Source organism: Diadema antillarum, unplaced genomic scaffold (assembly GCF_040938485.1).
Source record: "Diadema antillarum isolate AM-2024a unplaced genomic scaffold, OU_Dant_1.0 seq00001334_RagTag, whole genome shotgun sequence".
NCBI classification, from domain to species: domain Eukaryota; kingdom Metazoa; phylum Echinodermata; class Echinoidea; order Diadematoida; family Diadematidae; genus Diadema; species Diadema antillarum.
Genome location: NW_027272104.1, coordinates 505,577 through 522,842, shown reverse-complemented (window position 1 = coordinate 522,842; position 17,266 = coordinate 505,577). Strand labels below are relative to the sequence as shown.

At 37.8% G+C, this 17,266-nt stretch overlaps 1 protein-coding gene across 1 annotated transcript; it reads right to left on the bottom strand.

Moving 5' to 3' along the window:
• Positions 1-5,016: 5,016 nt before the first annotated feature.
• On the bottom strand, positions 5,017-17,266 carry LOC139708423 (carbohydrate sulfotransferase 15-like). The gene is made up of 8 exons (XM_071620374.1): positions 17,257-17,266; positions 14,877-15,592; positions 14,039-14,282; positions 12,544-12,690; positions 9,506-9,644; positions 7,226-7,361; positions 6,539-6,683; positions 5,017-5,210 (listed from the first exon to the last, which is right to left on the bottom strand). Exons 1-8 carry the CDS (start codon positions 17,264-17,266, stop codon positions 5,017-5,019), a joined length of 1,731 nt encoding a protein of 576 aa, XP_071476475.1.

Below are 17,266 nucleotides of genomic sequence, written 5' to 3'. Positions count from 1 at the left end.
GACTCACCAGCAGAAAAAAACAAAACAAAACAGCAAAACAATCAACAGTTGGGCTGCACGCATGGCCTGCTGCAGAACACAGCTGCTCAACTCTCGAGATAAATATGCTGGAAAACCTTGCTTTTGTTTTGTTTTGCTTGTCTTCCCTGACCGGTTACTGATGTATGTTACCCCCTGTCCCGACCCCCTTTCGGCCACATCCTTACCTTGGCTTTGCATCTCGAAAAGAATCTCTTTATTGTCGATGAGATGGTCAAATTCATCCGATGGATTACTAGTAATTCAGACATGCCAGGTCTTGTCAGTAGGGTCTACACACAAAATGCTTCTGATTCTGCTGGATCTGTACATCCCAAGATTGCTGGAAAATAAGAAAGGTATTTAAAGATTTAATGGGCCCTTAACAGAATACATCAGTTTAAACTACCTCAAGTTTTATCAAGGATTGTCGTAATGTGTCAATGGATATGGCAACGTCTTTTGTGGCAAAAAAAAAAATGTGCAACCTGCAAAATGTGAACTGATACAAGCTTTTCGCATGAAATTATTCTTGAGAGTGATTTATGGTTTATAAAAAAAGGTGATTGGCATGTGCCCTATAACCTTTTATTGAAACTAATGCATATACGCTACATTTACGATTGTATTAGTCTTATGGTATTGAAAGATTTTAATGATACATGTTTCACTGTATTTCTGTTCTTATCATCGAGGGGACTTTACTTGAAATTTACATGGATTCAGTGAACATGCATAGAAACATTAGGCAGGTTTGATAGTCTCTAGTTCGAGGGAGAACTGCTGACAGTTCGTTCAAAAAGTTGTAAATGTTGAAAGTTTTTTTTAAAATCCACGTGCCACCATCGCTTGAATGAATTAAATTATAACTGCAACGTCTTTATAATATCTCCAGTTAGGGAGAACACTTTTTTCACTGGCCAATTGTTTATAAATGATCTTTTGTTCTGAGCATTGCTCATTATAGCAAGGGGACACGGGATTGATCCTCATTCAGCTTGTATGATCAGCTCTCGAAGAATACAGTGCAGCTGCAAATGCAATGCAGATATTATACGTTGTGAATCACCATCTTTCCAAGGATTCCGGTAAACACGCCAACAATAACACTTTCAAACAAACTGACTGCGATAATGATCAAGCCCGAAACCACGATGGGGGGGGGGGGGGGGGGGGGGGAAGGGGAGTCAAAATTGGTAAAAGTGGACATTTGCATTAAAATATGATTATGTACGTACATAATTATTCATAATCTTCACTATACATATGTCCTTTACTCATGCTATTATTATGGAGGTGGATGCATGCGCTCACCGGCAATGACAAAATAAGCGGCAGTGAATGAATGCAGGGGTGACAGATATCCCGAATATATTCTCACAATAATTGTTTCGTGATTTCCTCTCGCAAAAAAAAAAAAATGCAAATCTAATACCTTGGTCTGAAAAAAAAGAACCAAAAACCTTCCTTCAAGCTGTGTCGGGTTTGGGTCATAGCACTCAAGGTATCTCGCTCAGCCGTTGACTCGAGGAGTCAATACCTCTCAACCATTTTAAAGGGATAGTACAGCTTTGGTTGAGATGGAGCTTGCTGAGGTTTCCATTTTTTTTTGTTATGATGATTTTTTTTTCAAGATAATTATGAGAAACCTCTTATGAAATAATGAAAGAACATATAATTTTAAGAGGAATTTCAAGTTTATTTGATAAAAACTGGTTTTGAAATGGCTGAGATATCCAAAACAAAGCAATCCTAATGAAAGTTGGGACCCGACTAATAGGATTTTCTTGTTTTAATTTGTTTTTGGATATCCGAGGCATTTCAAAACCGACGTTTTTCCATCAAATAAAGTTTGAATTCTCTTAGAATTGTATGTTTTTCAACATTTAACCAAAGTGGTTTCTAAGTATCTCGCAAAAAGTTAAAAGCTGAATTCTCACCTCAGTCAATACTACACCATCCCTTTAAATGCCGACAAAGCGGGAGGGGGGGGGGGATGAAGGCGAAGTGTTAATAAAGGAAAAGTCCACCTTCATACTTTATACATGTGGATTGAGCGAATGCAACAATATTAGCAGAACACATCAGTGAATGTTTGAGAAAAATCGGACAACCCGTTCAAAAGTTATGAATTTTTGAAGTTTCAGTGCCACCATTGCTGGAGAAGACTATAACAGCAGCAGCTGGTGATGTCATATTCGTAGAACGGTATAAAGAAAATATTAAAAAAAATACAACATATTTTCACTTTTTTCTCATAGTAAACGAGCTCTTGACTTACCTCTTTCTAAAGGCAGTGGGAATAATATTACTCATAACATACTTCAGTAACGAGTCAAGGCAATGTGTACTTTTTTGAAAATACGAAATTTCGTGGAATTCTCTTTATATTTTCCTTATATTGCTCTACATAATTATGTGACATCATACACCGCAGAAGTCTTCTCATCCAACAGTGACTGCGCAGAAACTTTAAAAAAAAAGTTTTGAACGGATTGTCCGACTTTCCTCAAACTTTCAATGATGTGTTCTATTAATAATGCTGCATTCACTCAATCTATATGTCCATGAAGATAGACTTGTCCTTTAATCTTAGATATGGATTTGTATTTATTTATTCATAATCATTTTATTTTTTACATCATGAAATGTTTACAGAGAGACAGAAATAGAAATCCCCGAATCGCAAGACCCCTACCCCCCCCCCCCCTTTACGGGCCTGAATGATTAAATTTGTGACCATACTTATGAAAGCAGTGGAAGTGCACCTGTGATTGATTATTTCAATTACGACCTTTGCATCGAGGTCCTTCAATGCATTTCGATCAATAACAAAATGTGTTTACAATATTTGATAGACTAATGAAGCACACAGCAGCTTGTCACAGTGCTTGCTCGGGGACTACAATAAGAACAAGCTTGCTATTCCACTGATTGCACGATTGAATGACTCGAACCACCGTTACTGGTTTTTCATGTTGCATTGTCTGATTGTGGGCGAGTATATATGAGTACAAGTATAGCATGAATCGGTTTTTTTTTTTTTTTTTTTTTTATAGCTTGGAACCACTTTTGTTTGCTTTCAAAAAACAACCTAAAGATAAATACAAACGTAATCATTCAAAACGAATATATTTTGTGCAATAAAGAAAGTTAAATACATGCATTCCTAGGTTCATAAAATTGTGGAAGCACAGTGACGCCACTTCGCGATTTTTCCCACAATATGAATGAGCTCCTTTGTTAGGCATTAGCATCAGACATGCTGAAATGCCTGAACACTGTCTCCTTCACTGTAATCACTTTTGAGATCAACAGCACGCAAAACACAAGCATACGCACACGTTCTTTTTAAAAGTCAAAGGCTACTTTGAACTAAAATGTTTACATTTTATTAATTTCGCCTTCTTTCTGTGGATCACATTTTTTTCTAGTAAATCATATTGACAATGTATATACAAAATGGAAAATTGAAAACAAAAATGATTGTCATCAAGCAAAGCACAAATACAGCGTGAGAGGCAGTTATCAAACCTAGGCTCCTGAAATAATTCTGTCACTTGTTGGAAAAGAGATGAAAGAGATTGAAGTTAGAACTAAAGACTACAACAAGGGACTACACGGGAAAAGGACGAACACTTTTTTTTTAATGTTTCACTTACAGTGTAATAAAAGCGATAGGTTTTACGGCTACCGTTGATGACTGGCCACGATTTGTTTGCTACAATTAATAATGTTACTGCTTTGTTTTTGTTTTTCTTTTGCACATCCTGATTTAATAGATTCTGTTAATCCTGATTGATTCGCTTCAGGTCGATAAGAATGTTTGTATGCGGTTTGAGTTGACTTAAAAAAATGCACTTTTTAATTCCTAATTTTGTAATATTGTAGGTCTACTGTCTACTATAATAGGTCAAATTGATATCAACTGATAATACATGTATTTTGATTTTGGTTGGCAATTTTGCATTGTCAAGAGGCTAACATTTCTTGTAAGTACATTTTTATGTATAACATACAAAAAAACAAACAAACGTAGAAACGATATGAAATAAGGCAAGCTAAAGTAAACATTACACACTTGTGGTTATGCGAGACAATATCTAATTACGTGCATAAAAAGTGGATTTTGTTTCATATTATGTCGTCTGAAACCAGTGCAAGTTATAATTGCTATTCAAATCAATTATACGTCATAGATTTACTCTATGATTTCATGATGTTCTACGGCATTTAGCTTCTGCGTAAGACTTTTAAGTCAATTCTCACATGAGATGGATATTATTTTGATTTTTTCTTGATTGTTAAGGTGGTAATAACAATGAAATATAACAGTGATTTAAAACAGTAGAAAACAATACTGTCACATCATACCACTACTTACAGCCGTTTGAGGTGCGCATGATATCTAATAGTATGCATCATGACAATTTTTATACTAACAAGAAAACACCATGCAGTACAGAAACACATAGAGACAATGCATTGATTGACCATGTCTGTCTTACATTATTTTTGTAAAATAGATTTTCTTGAAGACGAATCGTGGGTAAGAAAAGGAAACCTTTCTATGGATTTGAAAAAAAAAAAATGAGTTAAAGTTGTTATGTCTTAGTACTGGCAAATCATGTGTACTGCAGAATGAGGTAAAAAGCACTGTAGCCCACTTTCGTTTTCTGGCGTAAAATGATGGAAGATGCCAGTTTTCAGCATAGCACTGCACTTCTATTATTCAATTCAACCTACACCAGTATTCATTCTAATCAAAAGCAAGGCAACAAAACAAATAGGCCTACTAGTAGTGCTTTTGGGTCCCCTTCTATAATTAAATATTTCACAATATTTCCGTTCACACATGACACTATGCAAATTGTGGTCGATTATTCGATTTCTTCTTTTTTTGTTTGTTTGTTGAAAGACACATTTAATTGTACAATGGGGTTGTCGGTCTACACATATCGCATCAATTTCGTCCGCATGTTACGGAAACGCCAGGGTCTATGTTCTTTGCCGGCTGAAAGTATACTTGGTATCGTTCAGGAACCGGGCAAGCCTGACATTGTATGGTCGATAAAAGTCGTCAAGGATTTGTCGCGTGGAGTTCCACATGGTGTGCCCACCCGCCTTCCTCGAGTTAACGTTCTGAGACTTTCTGGCAGTGATGCGTTTTATCTGCTCCTCAGTGAGGTCACCTGCTCAAAAATCAGAGAGGAAAAAAAAAGAAAGGATAAGACAATATACGTATAATTGAAAATTGGTTTAGAAATAGCTGAGATACCCAAAAGAGAGCAACACTAATAAAAGGTGGGACCCACATTTTATTCCAACTGCTTTGTTTTACTTTGTTCTTGGATGTCTCGGGCATTCCAAAACCGATTTTCATCAAATAAACTTTGAATTCCTCTTAGAATGGTATGCTCTGTACTATTTCACAAGTGGTTTCTTGATGTCTTGCAAAAAGTTAAAAGCCCATTTCTCATCTCAACTGGTACTACAACATGTATACCATCCCTTTAATAACTAAAGAGGGATTCCAGTCCAGTTTTAAGTTAGTCTGACAAGAAAGAGTAAAATCTTGCGCGTTACGCATAACAGTGAAAATCTGATCAAAATCGGATAAAAATTAGGGAAGATACGAGATGATTGTACGAAGTTCCGGTAATTTGTGCAGAATGGTTCTCTTAGAGTCGATTCTATATGCACGTATTGAGTGAGCTGATGATGCAGTCACCCATCGTGTGAAACAAATGACGAAAATTTAACGTTTCTGCTTTCAAAGTGTAAAACATGTTGGCACCCCTGGTTGAACAACTTCGAAATAATGATTAGTTAGATCTGTCAGGATTTGAGACAGGGGTGTAATTGCATTTGAATGAAAAGCTGGAAATTTCACATTTTATGTACAACCTACAGTATATGCCAAGTTGTGAGGGGATGAGGGGATGATGTCATACTATCTGCTATTATTCTTATTGACTGTGCAAGAGCTGTTTCATGAAAAAATCGCGAAATTACAAAATGCCATATCTTCCTTACTTTTCATCCGATTGTGATAAAATTTATATTGTGTCGCTGCGAAAATTCCACTCCTTTTCAGACTTAGGGACTGGAATTCCTCTTTAACAATTAAGTGTAAGAAATAAGTTTACAACAGTGGCTTTATGATTACAATGATAATCACCCTCATATGCATCGTAACATGTTATCTAGTCTGTGATAATTTCATTATTGAATGACAGTGAACTATACACGTACGTTAGCATGGTTACAGACATGCATGATCAAGCACTCACAAGTCATAATCTTGTTTAAAATGATTTGAGCCTATATAAAATCCGAAAGCAAACAATGAATCGAAATACTGTAACTTATGATGCAGACTATATTAGGAATAGCTCATTAAATCAGAATTATGTTGGCAGAAAGAGATGCTGATTCATCTAATTTCCATTCTCATGAAATTTGTTTAACAAATTTGGTGGTAAATTTTATAGATTTCCTCAACTGCTTGAATACTCACGGAGCTGGAGAAAGCGAAGAAGCTTTCTATATTCTCCGGCGGTATCGGCATGCCAATCCTCCAGTGTCATGACGTGTACGCCACTGCGACCGTAGACTCGTATCCAGTCTTTTACGTAGAACAGGTACAGACTTTTATGCCGATTCTGTAAAGATATCCACAGGCGATATGCATTTGGATACCAATGTCAATATTTTTTGAACGGAATCTCTGCCAAATAAATCCGAACCATTATGCAAAATCTTAGTTGTGTATGATAGCTCATGCCCAAGAGAAATGCTTCATTTTCTTCAACTTTCTATAACATTTTTTAAACGTCACATGATGAATAGGTATGAGATACTGCTGGAAATTAGACTGCGTGTAAAAGATGGATTTAAACAGGTATATAGCGTAATTCATATTTTGTAATCACCTTTGAATTAATCTTATATCAGTTTGTTTTTTTTTCACTAAATGAAAAAAAATATACACACTGATATGAAATCGTTGAACACACAACAAACACGCACCTATAATATGAAATCATCATTAATTCTATAGAGAATGCGTCATTTTTTTTTTGAAACAGACTCGATAAGAAAATCTTCTGTCAATCAATGCCAAAGCTCAAATCATTCATCTTTCACCCTTTGCAGATTAGTCACGTAACGCAAGGAGAGTTCACGAGGGGAAGAAAGGACTTACACATCGTGTCACATAGGTGCAGTATTCCTCACGCCGCGATGTCAGGCATTTCCGGAAGCAACCGACATGGGACGACACTGTTTGATGGAAGGCGCCGTCGCTGGTGCCACCGTTGTAGTAATACGCCGAGTAATCTCTGTTTGACAGAACGCACAATAGACAGACTGGTGCTGACTGGTGTCAACATTTTCGTGTGAATTTTCCCGCTTCAATATCACGTCTTTCATTGATAGCACTTTTTAAAACTTATTTAACAAAAACAAAATGCGCGTGAAACGAAGTACGGCGTAACCAACAGCAACAAATAAAACAAACCCACAAAAAAAAAGACTTCACGCAGAAACAAAATATAATTATGACAAAGTATCATACAACTAATAGTAATCTCGACACAACCGTTTTTTATGTTGCAGTTGAAAATATGATCCCCTGCATTATCGCTCCTCCTGGAGATGTGCATTGTATAACGCTTCTTTAAACTGCATTGAAATCGTGTAGAAAAAAAATACTTGCATTTCAACAGCCGCTGTGTTACGCAAAAGTGAAATGTTATCAATATTACATCGGTTGATTTCTTTTCAGTGGTTCTGGTTGAACATGCGCGTCACATATTATCTAGACTACTGAGCGTGTAAAAAAAAGGTAATCCAATTTTGGAGGGCTGCCATTTCTTGATTGTCAGTTATGAAGAGCACAATATTCACTGTAAGGAAAGAGGAACTCTTCCTTTTTCCATTGATACCTAATTATGTTGAAAATTGTCATGCATTACTGAGCACATCTACTTTAAAGACGACAATGAGAAATTGCACTTTTCCAAGTTTGCGTGTTATTGTGAAGGAACAATGCATGTCTCGCTACATGGATGAGATCTGCCAATGAAAGTTGCCAAATAGGCCAGCCTGTACGAATGCAGGTTTGTGTTTAGGTTTTGTGTTTAGGGTTTGTGTTTAGGTTTTCTCCTGACATTTTATGGTCCATAACCTTTAACATGGCCTTTTATCCGAAAACTTGGTCGCTCCCACAGAGGCCAACCCACACAATCCATTTTTCTCTGTTCATATTCAACACATAGCTCCCAGTGGCAAACCATGTCTTCAATATGAAGAGAGTAAAATGGATAATGGTTTTGCCTTAATTGGAAGGACCAAATATCGACAACGTGGTCATGTTGAAGGTAAAATATGAACCCTAAAACGTTATGAGAAACCCTAAAACACGAATCTGCAGTCGTGCAGGCTGACCTGATGATTTGACCATTTTCATTGACAGATCTCATCCATGCAGTTAGACATGCATTGTTCCTTCGCAATAACACGCAAACTTGGAAAAAGTGCAATTTGTCATTGTTGTCTTTAAAGTCCATGTGTTCGTTCATGCAGGACAATTGTCAACATAATTAGGTATCAATGGAAAGAGGAAAAGTTCCTCTTTCCTTACAGTGAATATTGTGCTCTTCATAACTGACAATCAAGAAATGGCAGCCCTCCAAAATTGGATTACCTTTTTACCCTTTTTATGCACTCGATATTGTTGCACACAAGTCGTCGGTAATTTGTGGATCTGCCACAAAAAGATTCTATACAATGATTTGCACTTCACCATGATATCAGGTTGTCTGACCATGAATGGAACAGACACAGAGGGGATGTGGTCCAGAACAGAAAGGAAATAAAAAAAAAAACTTTAAATTTATTTCAAGGCATGAGATGAAAAACATTGAATGTCGCATACACTGATGTGCTATGTGCGCCCTAAATGCGTTCTCAGTTCAGAAGCAACAATTCAACAGCACAAGATAACCACTAATGCATTAAAATGAGTTTGTTGCCTACCATTTATTGGAATTGAATCCAGAGACTCCAACTCTCTCGTTTTCGACGGGAGATCTCCGCCGAAAACCAATTTTTGCAAAATCTCCCGTTCTCCCGCTTGAGATTTAATTTCTCCCGCCCTGGCTCTGTGTCTCCCGTTGGAAAGGATTTCTTACTTATTGCTTTTGTATGTTGAAAAAAAAGCCTTTAATAGCACCAGAGAGCATCAAGAACCCTAGGAAATTCGAGCTTCGCACACATCAACTTGGAGTCTCCCGTTTGCTAGGGGTTTCAGGCGGGAGAATCTCCAGATCAGAAGGTGCTTTGGGTTGGAGTCTCTGTGAATCTAAACATCTTCACGTTCACAATAACGTATTAAAAAGTTGGAGTTTGCATTATACATACGCACACACACATGTCGTACATATACTGTATGAGATATACAAACGTTGATGACACGCCTCACCGATCAGTTGGATTCCTTAAGATCATTATTATCTTTGCTTTAGGTTGGACGGCGTGAATGAGGTCGGCATTGGTGCGGTGGTCGAGCTCTCCCCGCCATTGCTTTCCATTGTCCCACGCTGTGCTAATCGACGCATCACCTGCAGGGCAATATGCAATATATCAACTGACCAGTTAAATATAATATGGTAATCAGACTGTGGAAGTTTGTCCCTGACATTTTTGTATGACGTGAGGAAATTGTGGTCAATATATCTGACAGTCTCTAGTATAGCAAGCTTTCTTCTTTATCTTATTGTAATAATCTTTGATAATGCGGTACATGGATGCATTTTCAATTTCATGGATGTGCCTGTATTTTCTCTTTAGGATATCATCTATATAGATTCCTTAGCTTATCACTCAACATTTTTCCATCGGTTTTAGTTAGTATATTTCATTCATTTCGCATAGTCCTCATTGAGAAAATATTAAATGCGATGAAGCAAGGATAAACAGGACTAGCGGCTTTCATGGCTATAACACCATTCGGAATACATTAAAATAGGCAATGAAAACAAAGCGAGTCCAGATATGACCACCACGTCCATTGCTGGTTATATACGTGACAACTTTCCAACGGTTTAACAGCGCTTTTCGCAAAGAGCATGGTGGGGAGTGCTGATAGTGCCTTCGTCGTTGTTATACAATGAGCAGTTTTCCATTCAATTAATCTTTTTTTTTTTGTACTGGGTAGCTGATTCTTCAGGGCTTTCATTGCCCAGTGAATTACACAGGGACTTTGCTCAATAAAGAACCCCGACTTTACAATTCAACATCAGAAAAAAGATATTATCAGTTCAATCTTCGCAGTGACTTCAGGTTCATTATCACATTTTTATTAATTTTAGCATCACAGACACCTATTTTTTTTTTTTACTTTATGTTTGTTTTGATGATACAAAGTTGAATATTGAAAATGGTAGTGAGCTATCATTTTCAACCTCTTTTTCTTCGCTATAGGTAACAAACGATCGTCAGCTAAGATTCATATAGTATAGCAATGTGGATTGGTTGGCATTGGATTAATCGTTAGCGCTATGAATATTTTGTAATGGTCAATTGATATGAATGCAAAAAGATTATGCAAAAAGATTATGCACAATGACAAACTAAGCAGAATGTTGGATGTACATGAAATCGGACATGGAGACAGAAGATATGGAATATGAAAGATTCATGATATTCAAAAGAAACATTGATATGAATAAAAGCTAAGGAAAGGGTAATGATTTGGGTTATGTCCATTATTCCGAAGGTTCGTTAATCCGAAAATGAAATATGGTTCGCTATTCCGAAGGTTCATTATTCCGAAACACGCAAGTTCCATTATGTTCGTTTATCTGAAAATGGCAATGGTTCACTATAACCCGAAAATGTGTGACGTTTTTTCCGAAGGTTCCGTCTTTCGAAGGTTCATTCATCTGAACAATGAAATAAAGTTAATTATTCCAAAGGTTCGTTAATCCGAATTGATTAAGGTTTGATAATGTAGTACAGTACTCTCCGCATAATCGGGTAGGCTCGGGCAGAGCGTTTCTTACCCCATTAAGCGGAGTACCCGATTAACAGAAGAACACGTCTCATTCACATTTGACACACACAATGTGTATGTACATGCATTATACACTGCACCGAACACCTACACTGTATGCCTAACGCGTGCTTGCACGGCACATTATACATACCTTACACTTGCTCAGTCAGGAGCATTAATTTACACTCTTTTTATGGACAAATATGCCTTAATAAAACTTTGTGGTTTGACTAAGACTCCTCGCTAACGTGGAAAATTTGACATTCATGATTTCTTAAAGTGTTATATCTGTGATAAAATGTGAGTAGAAAGTAGATTAGAAGAAAATTATTTACCCATTTATGCGGAGAGGCAACCCGATTATCAGGTGATTTTAATGTGCATTGGAACTGATTTTGACTTTTCTACCCAATTAAACGGAGTACCCGTATAAGCGATACCCGATTACGCGGAGAGTACTGTATAACGAACTTTCGCAATTACGAACCTTCGGAAAACGAACTGTGACCAATAATACGGCCTCATTATATCTCCATTGAATTATATACGCAAATCTTCTCTATACGTCTATATATAAAATAAAATAAAAACAAAACAACAACTGGTGTTCTCGAATTCTCATCAAAGTCTTACTGAGTTAGACTAATCTGTCATTGGTTGCAATCATGACTGTAGGCGGGAAAGGTTGTAATTTCCAAACAATTGGCCAAAGCCAAATCATAATCCACATCATATATCACTGTGTTTGCACGAACCCGGTCCAGTGTATCTAGGCCTGATGACATCATAATGTCAGGTAATTTGCATTCGTGATTACGACCAATCTTATACCATCATATTGGTACAAACATGGTTTTGTGTGTCATTTGTCATTCTCTTAATATACCATGGATTATGTCAAAATGTCAGAGGGGTTTAATTGGTGCAAAGAAGTGTATCCTACTGCATGTTTATGGCAGCCATCCCTTGAAAATTTGACAACAAAGGCAGAAACCATGCATGCTGTAAATTCAAATGTGTGTATTATCATATTGACATACTTTCCTCGTTTGCCAACAGTTCTGTAACGTGAGAAAGATTTGGAGTCAAATTGAACCGTTATACTCCTCTTTCTAACTATTCAAGCACGATAAAGTGCCAATGCAGAACACACTATAACCTTTATGTCCTATATCACAACCGGTTCCCTCCCGCTTCTCCCTACCGCACATTTGCCCCCCCCCCCCAAAAAAAAAAAAAACAAAACAAAACAAAACAAAACAAAAAACAAAAAACAAAAAACAAAAAACAAACAAACACCACAAAAAACAAAAAAACCCAACAACAACAACAAAAAACAAAAAACAACAACACCTCAAAACCCAGATATAACGTTTTTTAATTCTTCCCATTGAAGGTATAACCATGATAACAGTACCACTAATTCCACACGGCCCGAATTACCAAAAGATAATCATACTTACCAAATACCATGGGGTAAGTAACCGAGTCATCTGAGTTGTTCCACGGTCGTTCTTTTATCACCTCCACAGCAACATTCTTGAACCAGTTGAGATACCACTCAAAGGAGGCGTCATTCTTTCCTCCAGTCTGATTACGAATCAATAGAACTGCAAGAGAACAGAGCGAAAGAAAACCCAACTCTCGGAGAGCGTTTCTTTGCATAGGGCCTACACTGTGTGTTTTTCACTAAGCCATGAGCACTTTCTTTGTTCTCTTGTTCGTATATGTGGCTTCTTAATTTCCACCACCAGGAGCCTAGCTTTCGCATACTTTTGATGCATCTTGCAACCGCTGTTCGAAAACTCCGCTCGCCTTGCCCACTCAATGCACTGGTTTCAAATTTGCAATGACTGATCAGTGAAGTATGATGGTCAAAAGCCAGGGCAAAAGGCTAGGCACACTAATTGCGTGAGTTATGTTGAGAGATTGAAAGGTAACATGCAGGTGGTGATCTATGTGATGACTTCGGCATATTTTGTATACAGTATGTCCCAAAAAATACAATCAATTTTTTTTTTTGCATTGATTACACCCAATATGATTAAAGTGTCTTAATGCTACTTCAGGATCTTAGAATATAACATCTTAGCTCTATTTTGCAGAAAACCCCATTCAATTTGGTTAAGCGGTCACAGAGAAAAAAAAATGTGGAATGTTGTAAAGCATGTGGTGAGTCTGATCCTTCCAAGTTTAGCACTTCGATGCTTTGTGTGTGAAAACAATAGACAGAACTTGGAGGGAAGAGATTCTTGGCATCCTCAACAAAATTCCTCATTTCTCTTTAACCATCGAATGAGGTTTTCTGTAAGATGTGGGCAATGAGTTATAGTTTCGTATCCTGAATTTGTACTTGGATTGATTCACTTTTTCTAAAGATCACTGCGGAGGGTCCCGTTGTATTTTTTGGGGGACATACGGTACAAGTTTGTATGCTAGCCGTGCCGATTCACTATGGGGAAATAGTGCAACACATCATGATAATGATCACATAATCATAAGGCCTTATCTATCCAGGGTAGCCTTTTCAGTACATGCATTGCCACAGCTCTACCAGAGGGCCCCGTCATCATCATAGCGCATAATATCTGTTACGATATCATAGAAGTTTGCTTTGAAATGACGTTAATGAGTACTTCAAAGAGAGGGGGAAATGCTATTATCTGAGAGAATGTATATACGTCTGACAATTCTACAGAACAGATTTTCCACAGAATATGAAGTTTCATAATGATATTGCAGGGTCAACAGCAAAACTGCATGGGAGCTAATATCATTTGTATATTCCCTGCTGCTTTTATTAGATATAGCTGACAATTTGATGCGTCAGAAGGCACAAGATACATAACAAACGCGAACTTAAACTCGTATGCGACCGCGTATACACATAAAACTGTACATGTATTTAACATGAAACTGATATCATAAGCTTCATATCTTCTACCGATGTTAAATCACCTGTCTTCTTGTGAATGGGTGTCTCAGTCCACCCCTTCCTTCGTCGCGCCCACCAGTGGGGCTCTTTAGGCACCCCTCCGACAACATCAGGATGGGCTATAAGCTTATCCCACACATCCGTCGTCCCACATTTCGGCATACCGATCATGTAGAAGTAGGGGAGACAGACCAGTTCACTGGATCCCCGGTACCAGCATGGGTTCTTAAATTCAGGCAGGAACTGGCGAGGGACTTTCGCGAACACCTTGGGAGAAATGAAAGATGAAGGGGGTAATTCTTTTTTTTAACTTTCGACACATCATTTTAAAGACTTCTGCTTTTCAGTCTGCTATGGATCTCAGGTTGCTGATGATAAACGTCTTCAAGAAACAATATTCATTTGATTATCCGCATGTCTTCTTGTTATCCCAAAATGATGGAAACTAAAAAACAACAACAACAACAACAACAACAAAAAACCCCATCCTTTTATGACATCGCTAATCCAGGAGACACAGTACCAATTTAAATCCCTTAAAGCAATACACTGACTTATATCATGTCATTTCAGCCGACCTTACACTTCTGTTCATAGTCCTTACATGTGCCTTCATAGCTGTCCTCACTATTATAACAACCTGCATGTGTGAAATTGAAATTAAGGCAGTACAATTATGACATCTGCAAGAACGCTCACCGAATTTGAAACTATGCAACTTGATCGAAGTACATGTATAGTGGTCAAGTTTCCTGTTCTTCAGTGTCTATTATGTGTGTGAGAGTGTGTGTGTGTGTGAGTGTGGTTGTGGTGCTTGTAGGCCTATATATGGGTATTATCCAAAGAATTTTTCATACTCACTTCCGGCGCCATTTGGATAACCTCTGGAGGAACATTGTCCCATTTTACTTGAAGCTTCCCTAAAGATACCGATGCATTTTCTTTTCCAGTCAACTTTCCAACTTTTTCGCTTGCAATAGAAGCATTCTTCTTTTTTCCTTGTTGTGTTGACGGGGGTTTTCCTTCATGTACAACTGGATCAACGTCATTCTTTGCCGATGCGGTTTTCGTTGCTGGTTGAGTTTTCTCTCTTCCCGACGATTCGTTTTTGTCTCCTGCTGAGCTTTCCTTGTGATTTATTGACAAGCTTTTTTGTAAGTTCTCTGATGTGTTTTGTCCAATGTCTCTAAATTCTCCTTTGTCCTTCAAATGACTCTCATCTCGAAATTTATCGTTATTGGTGAACTCATCTTTCGATGAGTCTACTCTACCTTCTTCCTTTCCTTTCCCAGATCGGCTCTCTGTACCTTTTTCTACTTCTTGTCTTTTTGTGGTCTGGTGCAACTGTGCAACTGCAACTCTGTCCTCCAGGCTGTCATTTCCCTGCTCTCGGGCTGAAGTGCTCTGAGTTGGTTTACCACCAATTCCCGTGTCTGATACCAGAGTGACGAGATCGAGCCACGATGCGAGACCTCCAGCTTTCGTCACCCCCGCACTTTGATGTGAACTCCGAGCTACAGCGAGGGGAAGAGGCCCTTCACCTTCAGTTCGTTGTTGAACTGACGCGAGGTAGTTCACTGCACACGAAGTGGCGAATAAGAGAATCGTGAGACCCAACACCCGCTTCTGTTTCAGGATTGGGGGGGGGGGGAGGGAGGGGAGGAGAAATGAAATTTATATATGAGGCGTGAGAGCATTCAACTGCATTGTAGGTTCATGAAAAAGTGAGTGAAGACGTATACATGTACATTAGTCCATGGGCCAAGACCCGAAAAATGGGTTGTTGGTACCACCTGAGGTGGCACAACCTTTTTGGTGTCAGTTTGTTTGTCGGGCATAGATATGCTTATCAAGCTATGATAGCATTTCCAAATGAGTAGCTTAGTCATGATAAATGATTTTTTAACCAATTTGGTCTCGTTTTTATATTCCTATACTTCTGAATCGAAACTAACCGCTATGCAAAGAAGAGCACTGTCTTCCGTATGTCCACCGTGTTCTGTTGTAAACGCGGTGCGCTTAGTCTTTATTCAAGGCAGCGAAGGGAATATCCAAAGTGTTATGATGTCCACAGCTGTCACGCGGTGCACTTAGTCTTTATCTAGACCAATGTACCGTTATCACATCTAAAGTTCCTCATAAAAGGAATTATATATACTGTTTTTATACTACCCTATCAACAAATACATCAGTTTTAAACAAAAATCACTCTGTTCATTTACAATATTATTCATTATAATGTATCGTAATGTACCGGTACATTGTTTTTGCATTATCTTATATTGTTGGATGGAAATAAAGCGACATTGGCGTGGTATTAGCGTTTTCACCACAGCGTTTTCGCCGGAAAATGATAAATAATTGAAAAATACGGTAAAATTCACGAGGAATTGCTTCTTTTGTTGTTGTTGTTGTTGTTTTTAGATAAAAGAATATACACTGTATCATACGCTTTGGATGTTCCCTTCACCGTCTAGAATAAAGACTGAGCGCTCTGGACATCATAACCTTTGGATATTCCCTTCGCTGCCTTGAATAAAGACTAAGAGCACCGCGTTTACAACAGAACACATGTGAACATACCATAGAGCTGCATTTTACAGCTCTATGGAACATACAGAAGACAGTGCTCTTCTTTGTATAGCGGTTAGTTTCGATTCAGAAGTATAGGGAAATAACAACGAGACCAAATTGGTTAAAAATTCATTTATCATGACTAAGCTACTCATTTGGAAATGCTATCATAGCTTGATAAGCATATCTATGCCCGACAAACAAAATGACACCAAAAAGGTTTTGCCACCTCAGATGGTACCAATATCTGGCCTGGCCCATGGACTACATCAAGTTTTCACCACCTATTCAGGATATAGGCCTATAGTTCATTGTATGGGTAGTATGGAACGTTTCTATGGCTTCAGCTTCGGAACACATTATTGTTACATGTACAACCAGGAGTACAGAAAATTGTTGTGATATCATTATAAAGCTACTCATACAGCAACAATGAATCGTAATACTATAATCTTATTGATAGAGAAATCACAGCAGGAAACAAGTTTGTTTTTTTTTGTGAGAAATTTAGATTAATCTGTTAATCGATGGGCCTACTCCTTGAACTAATCTTTATAAGAAAGTCAATTAAATATATAATAATAATGATATAATGAATTATTGAGATTTGACGTATACATAATGTTTAACCTAAATAACAGGTCTCGCACATTTCGTACACTTTTACATGCCGTCAT

What these genes read in the sequence shown, in the direction of transcription:
- LOC139708423 (XM_071620374.1), bottom strand. An exon ending in TACTTACCCCATGGTATTTG is followed by an intron (nt 9,645 to 12,543) that starts GTAAGTATGATT and finishes ATTGCCCTGCAG; the next exon opens with GTGATGCGTCGATTAGCACA. An exon ending in TCTTCGCTTTCTCCAGCTCC is followed by an intron (nt 5,211 to 6,538) that starts GTGAGTATTCAA and finishes ATTTTTGAGCAG; the next exon opens with GTGACCTCACTGAGGAGCAG.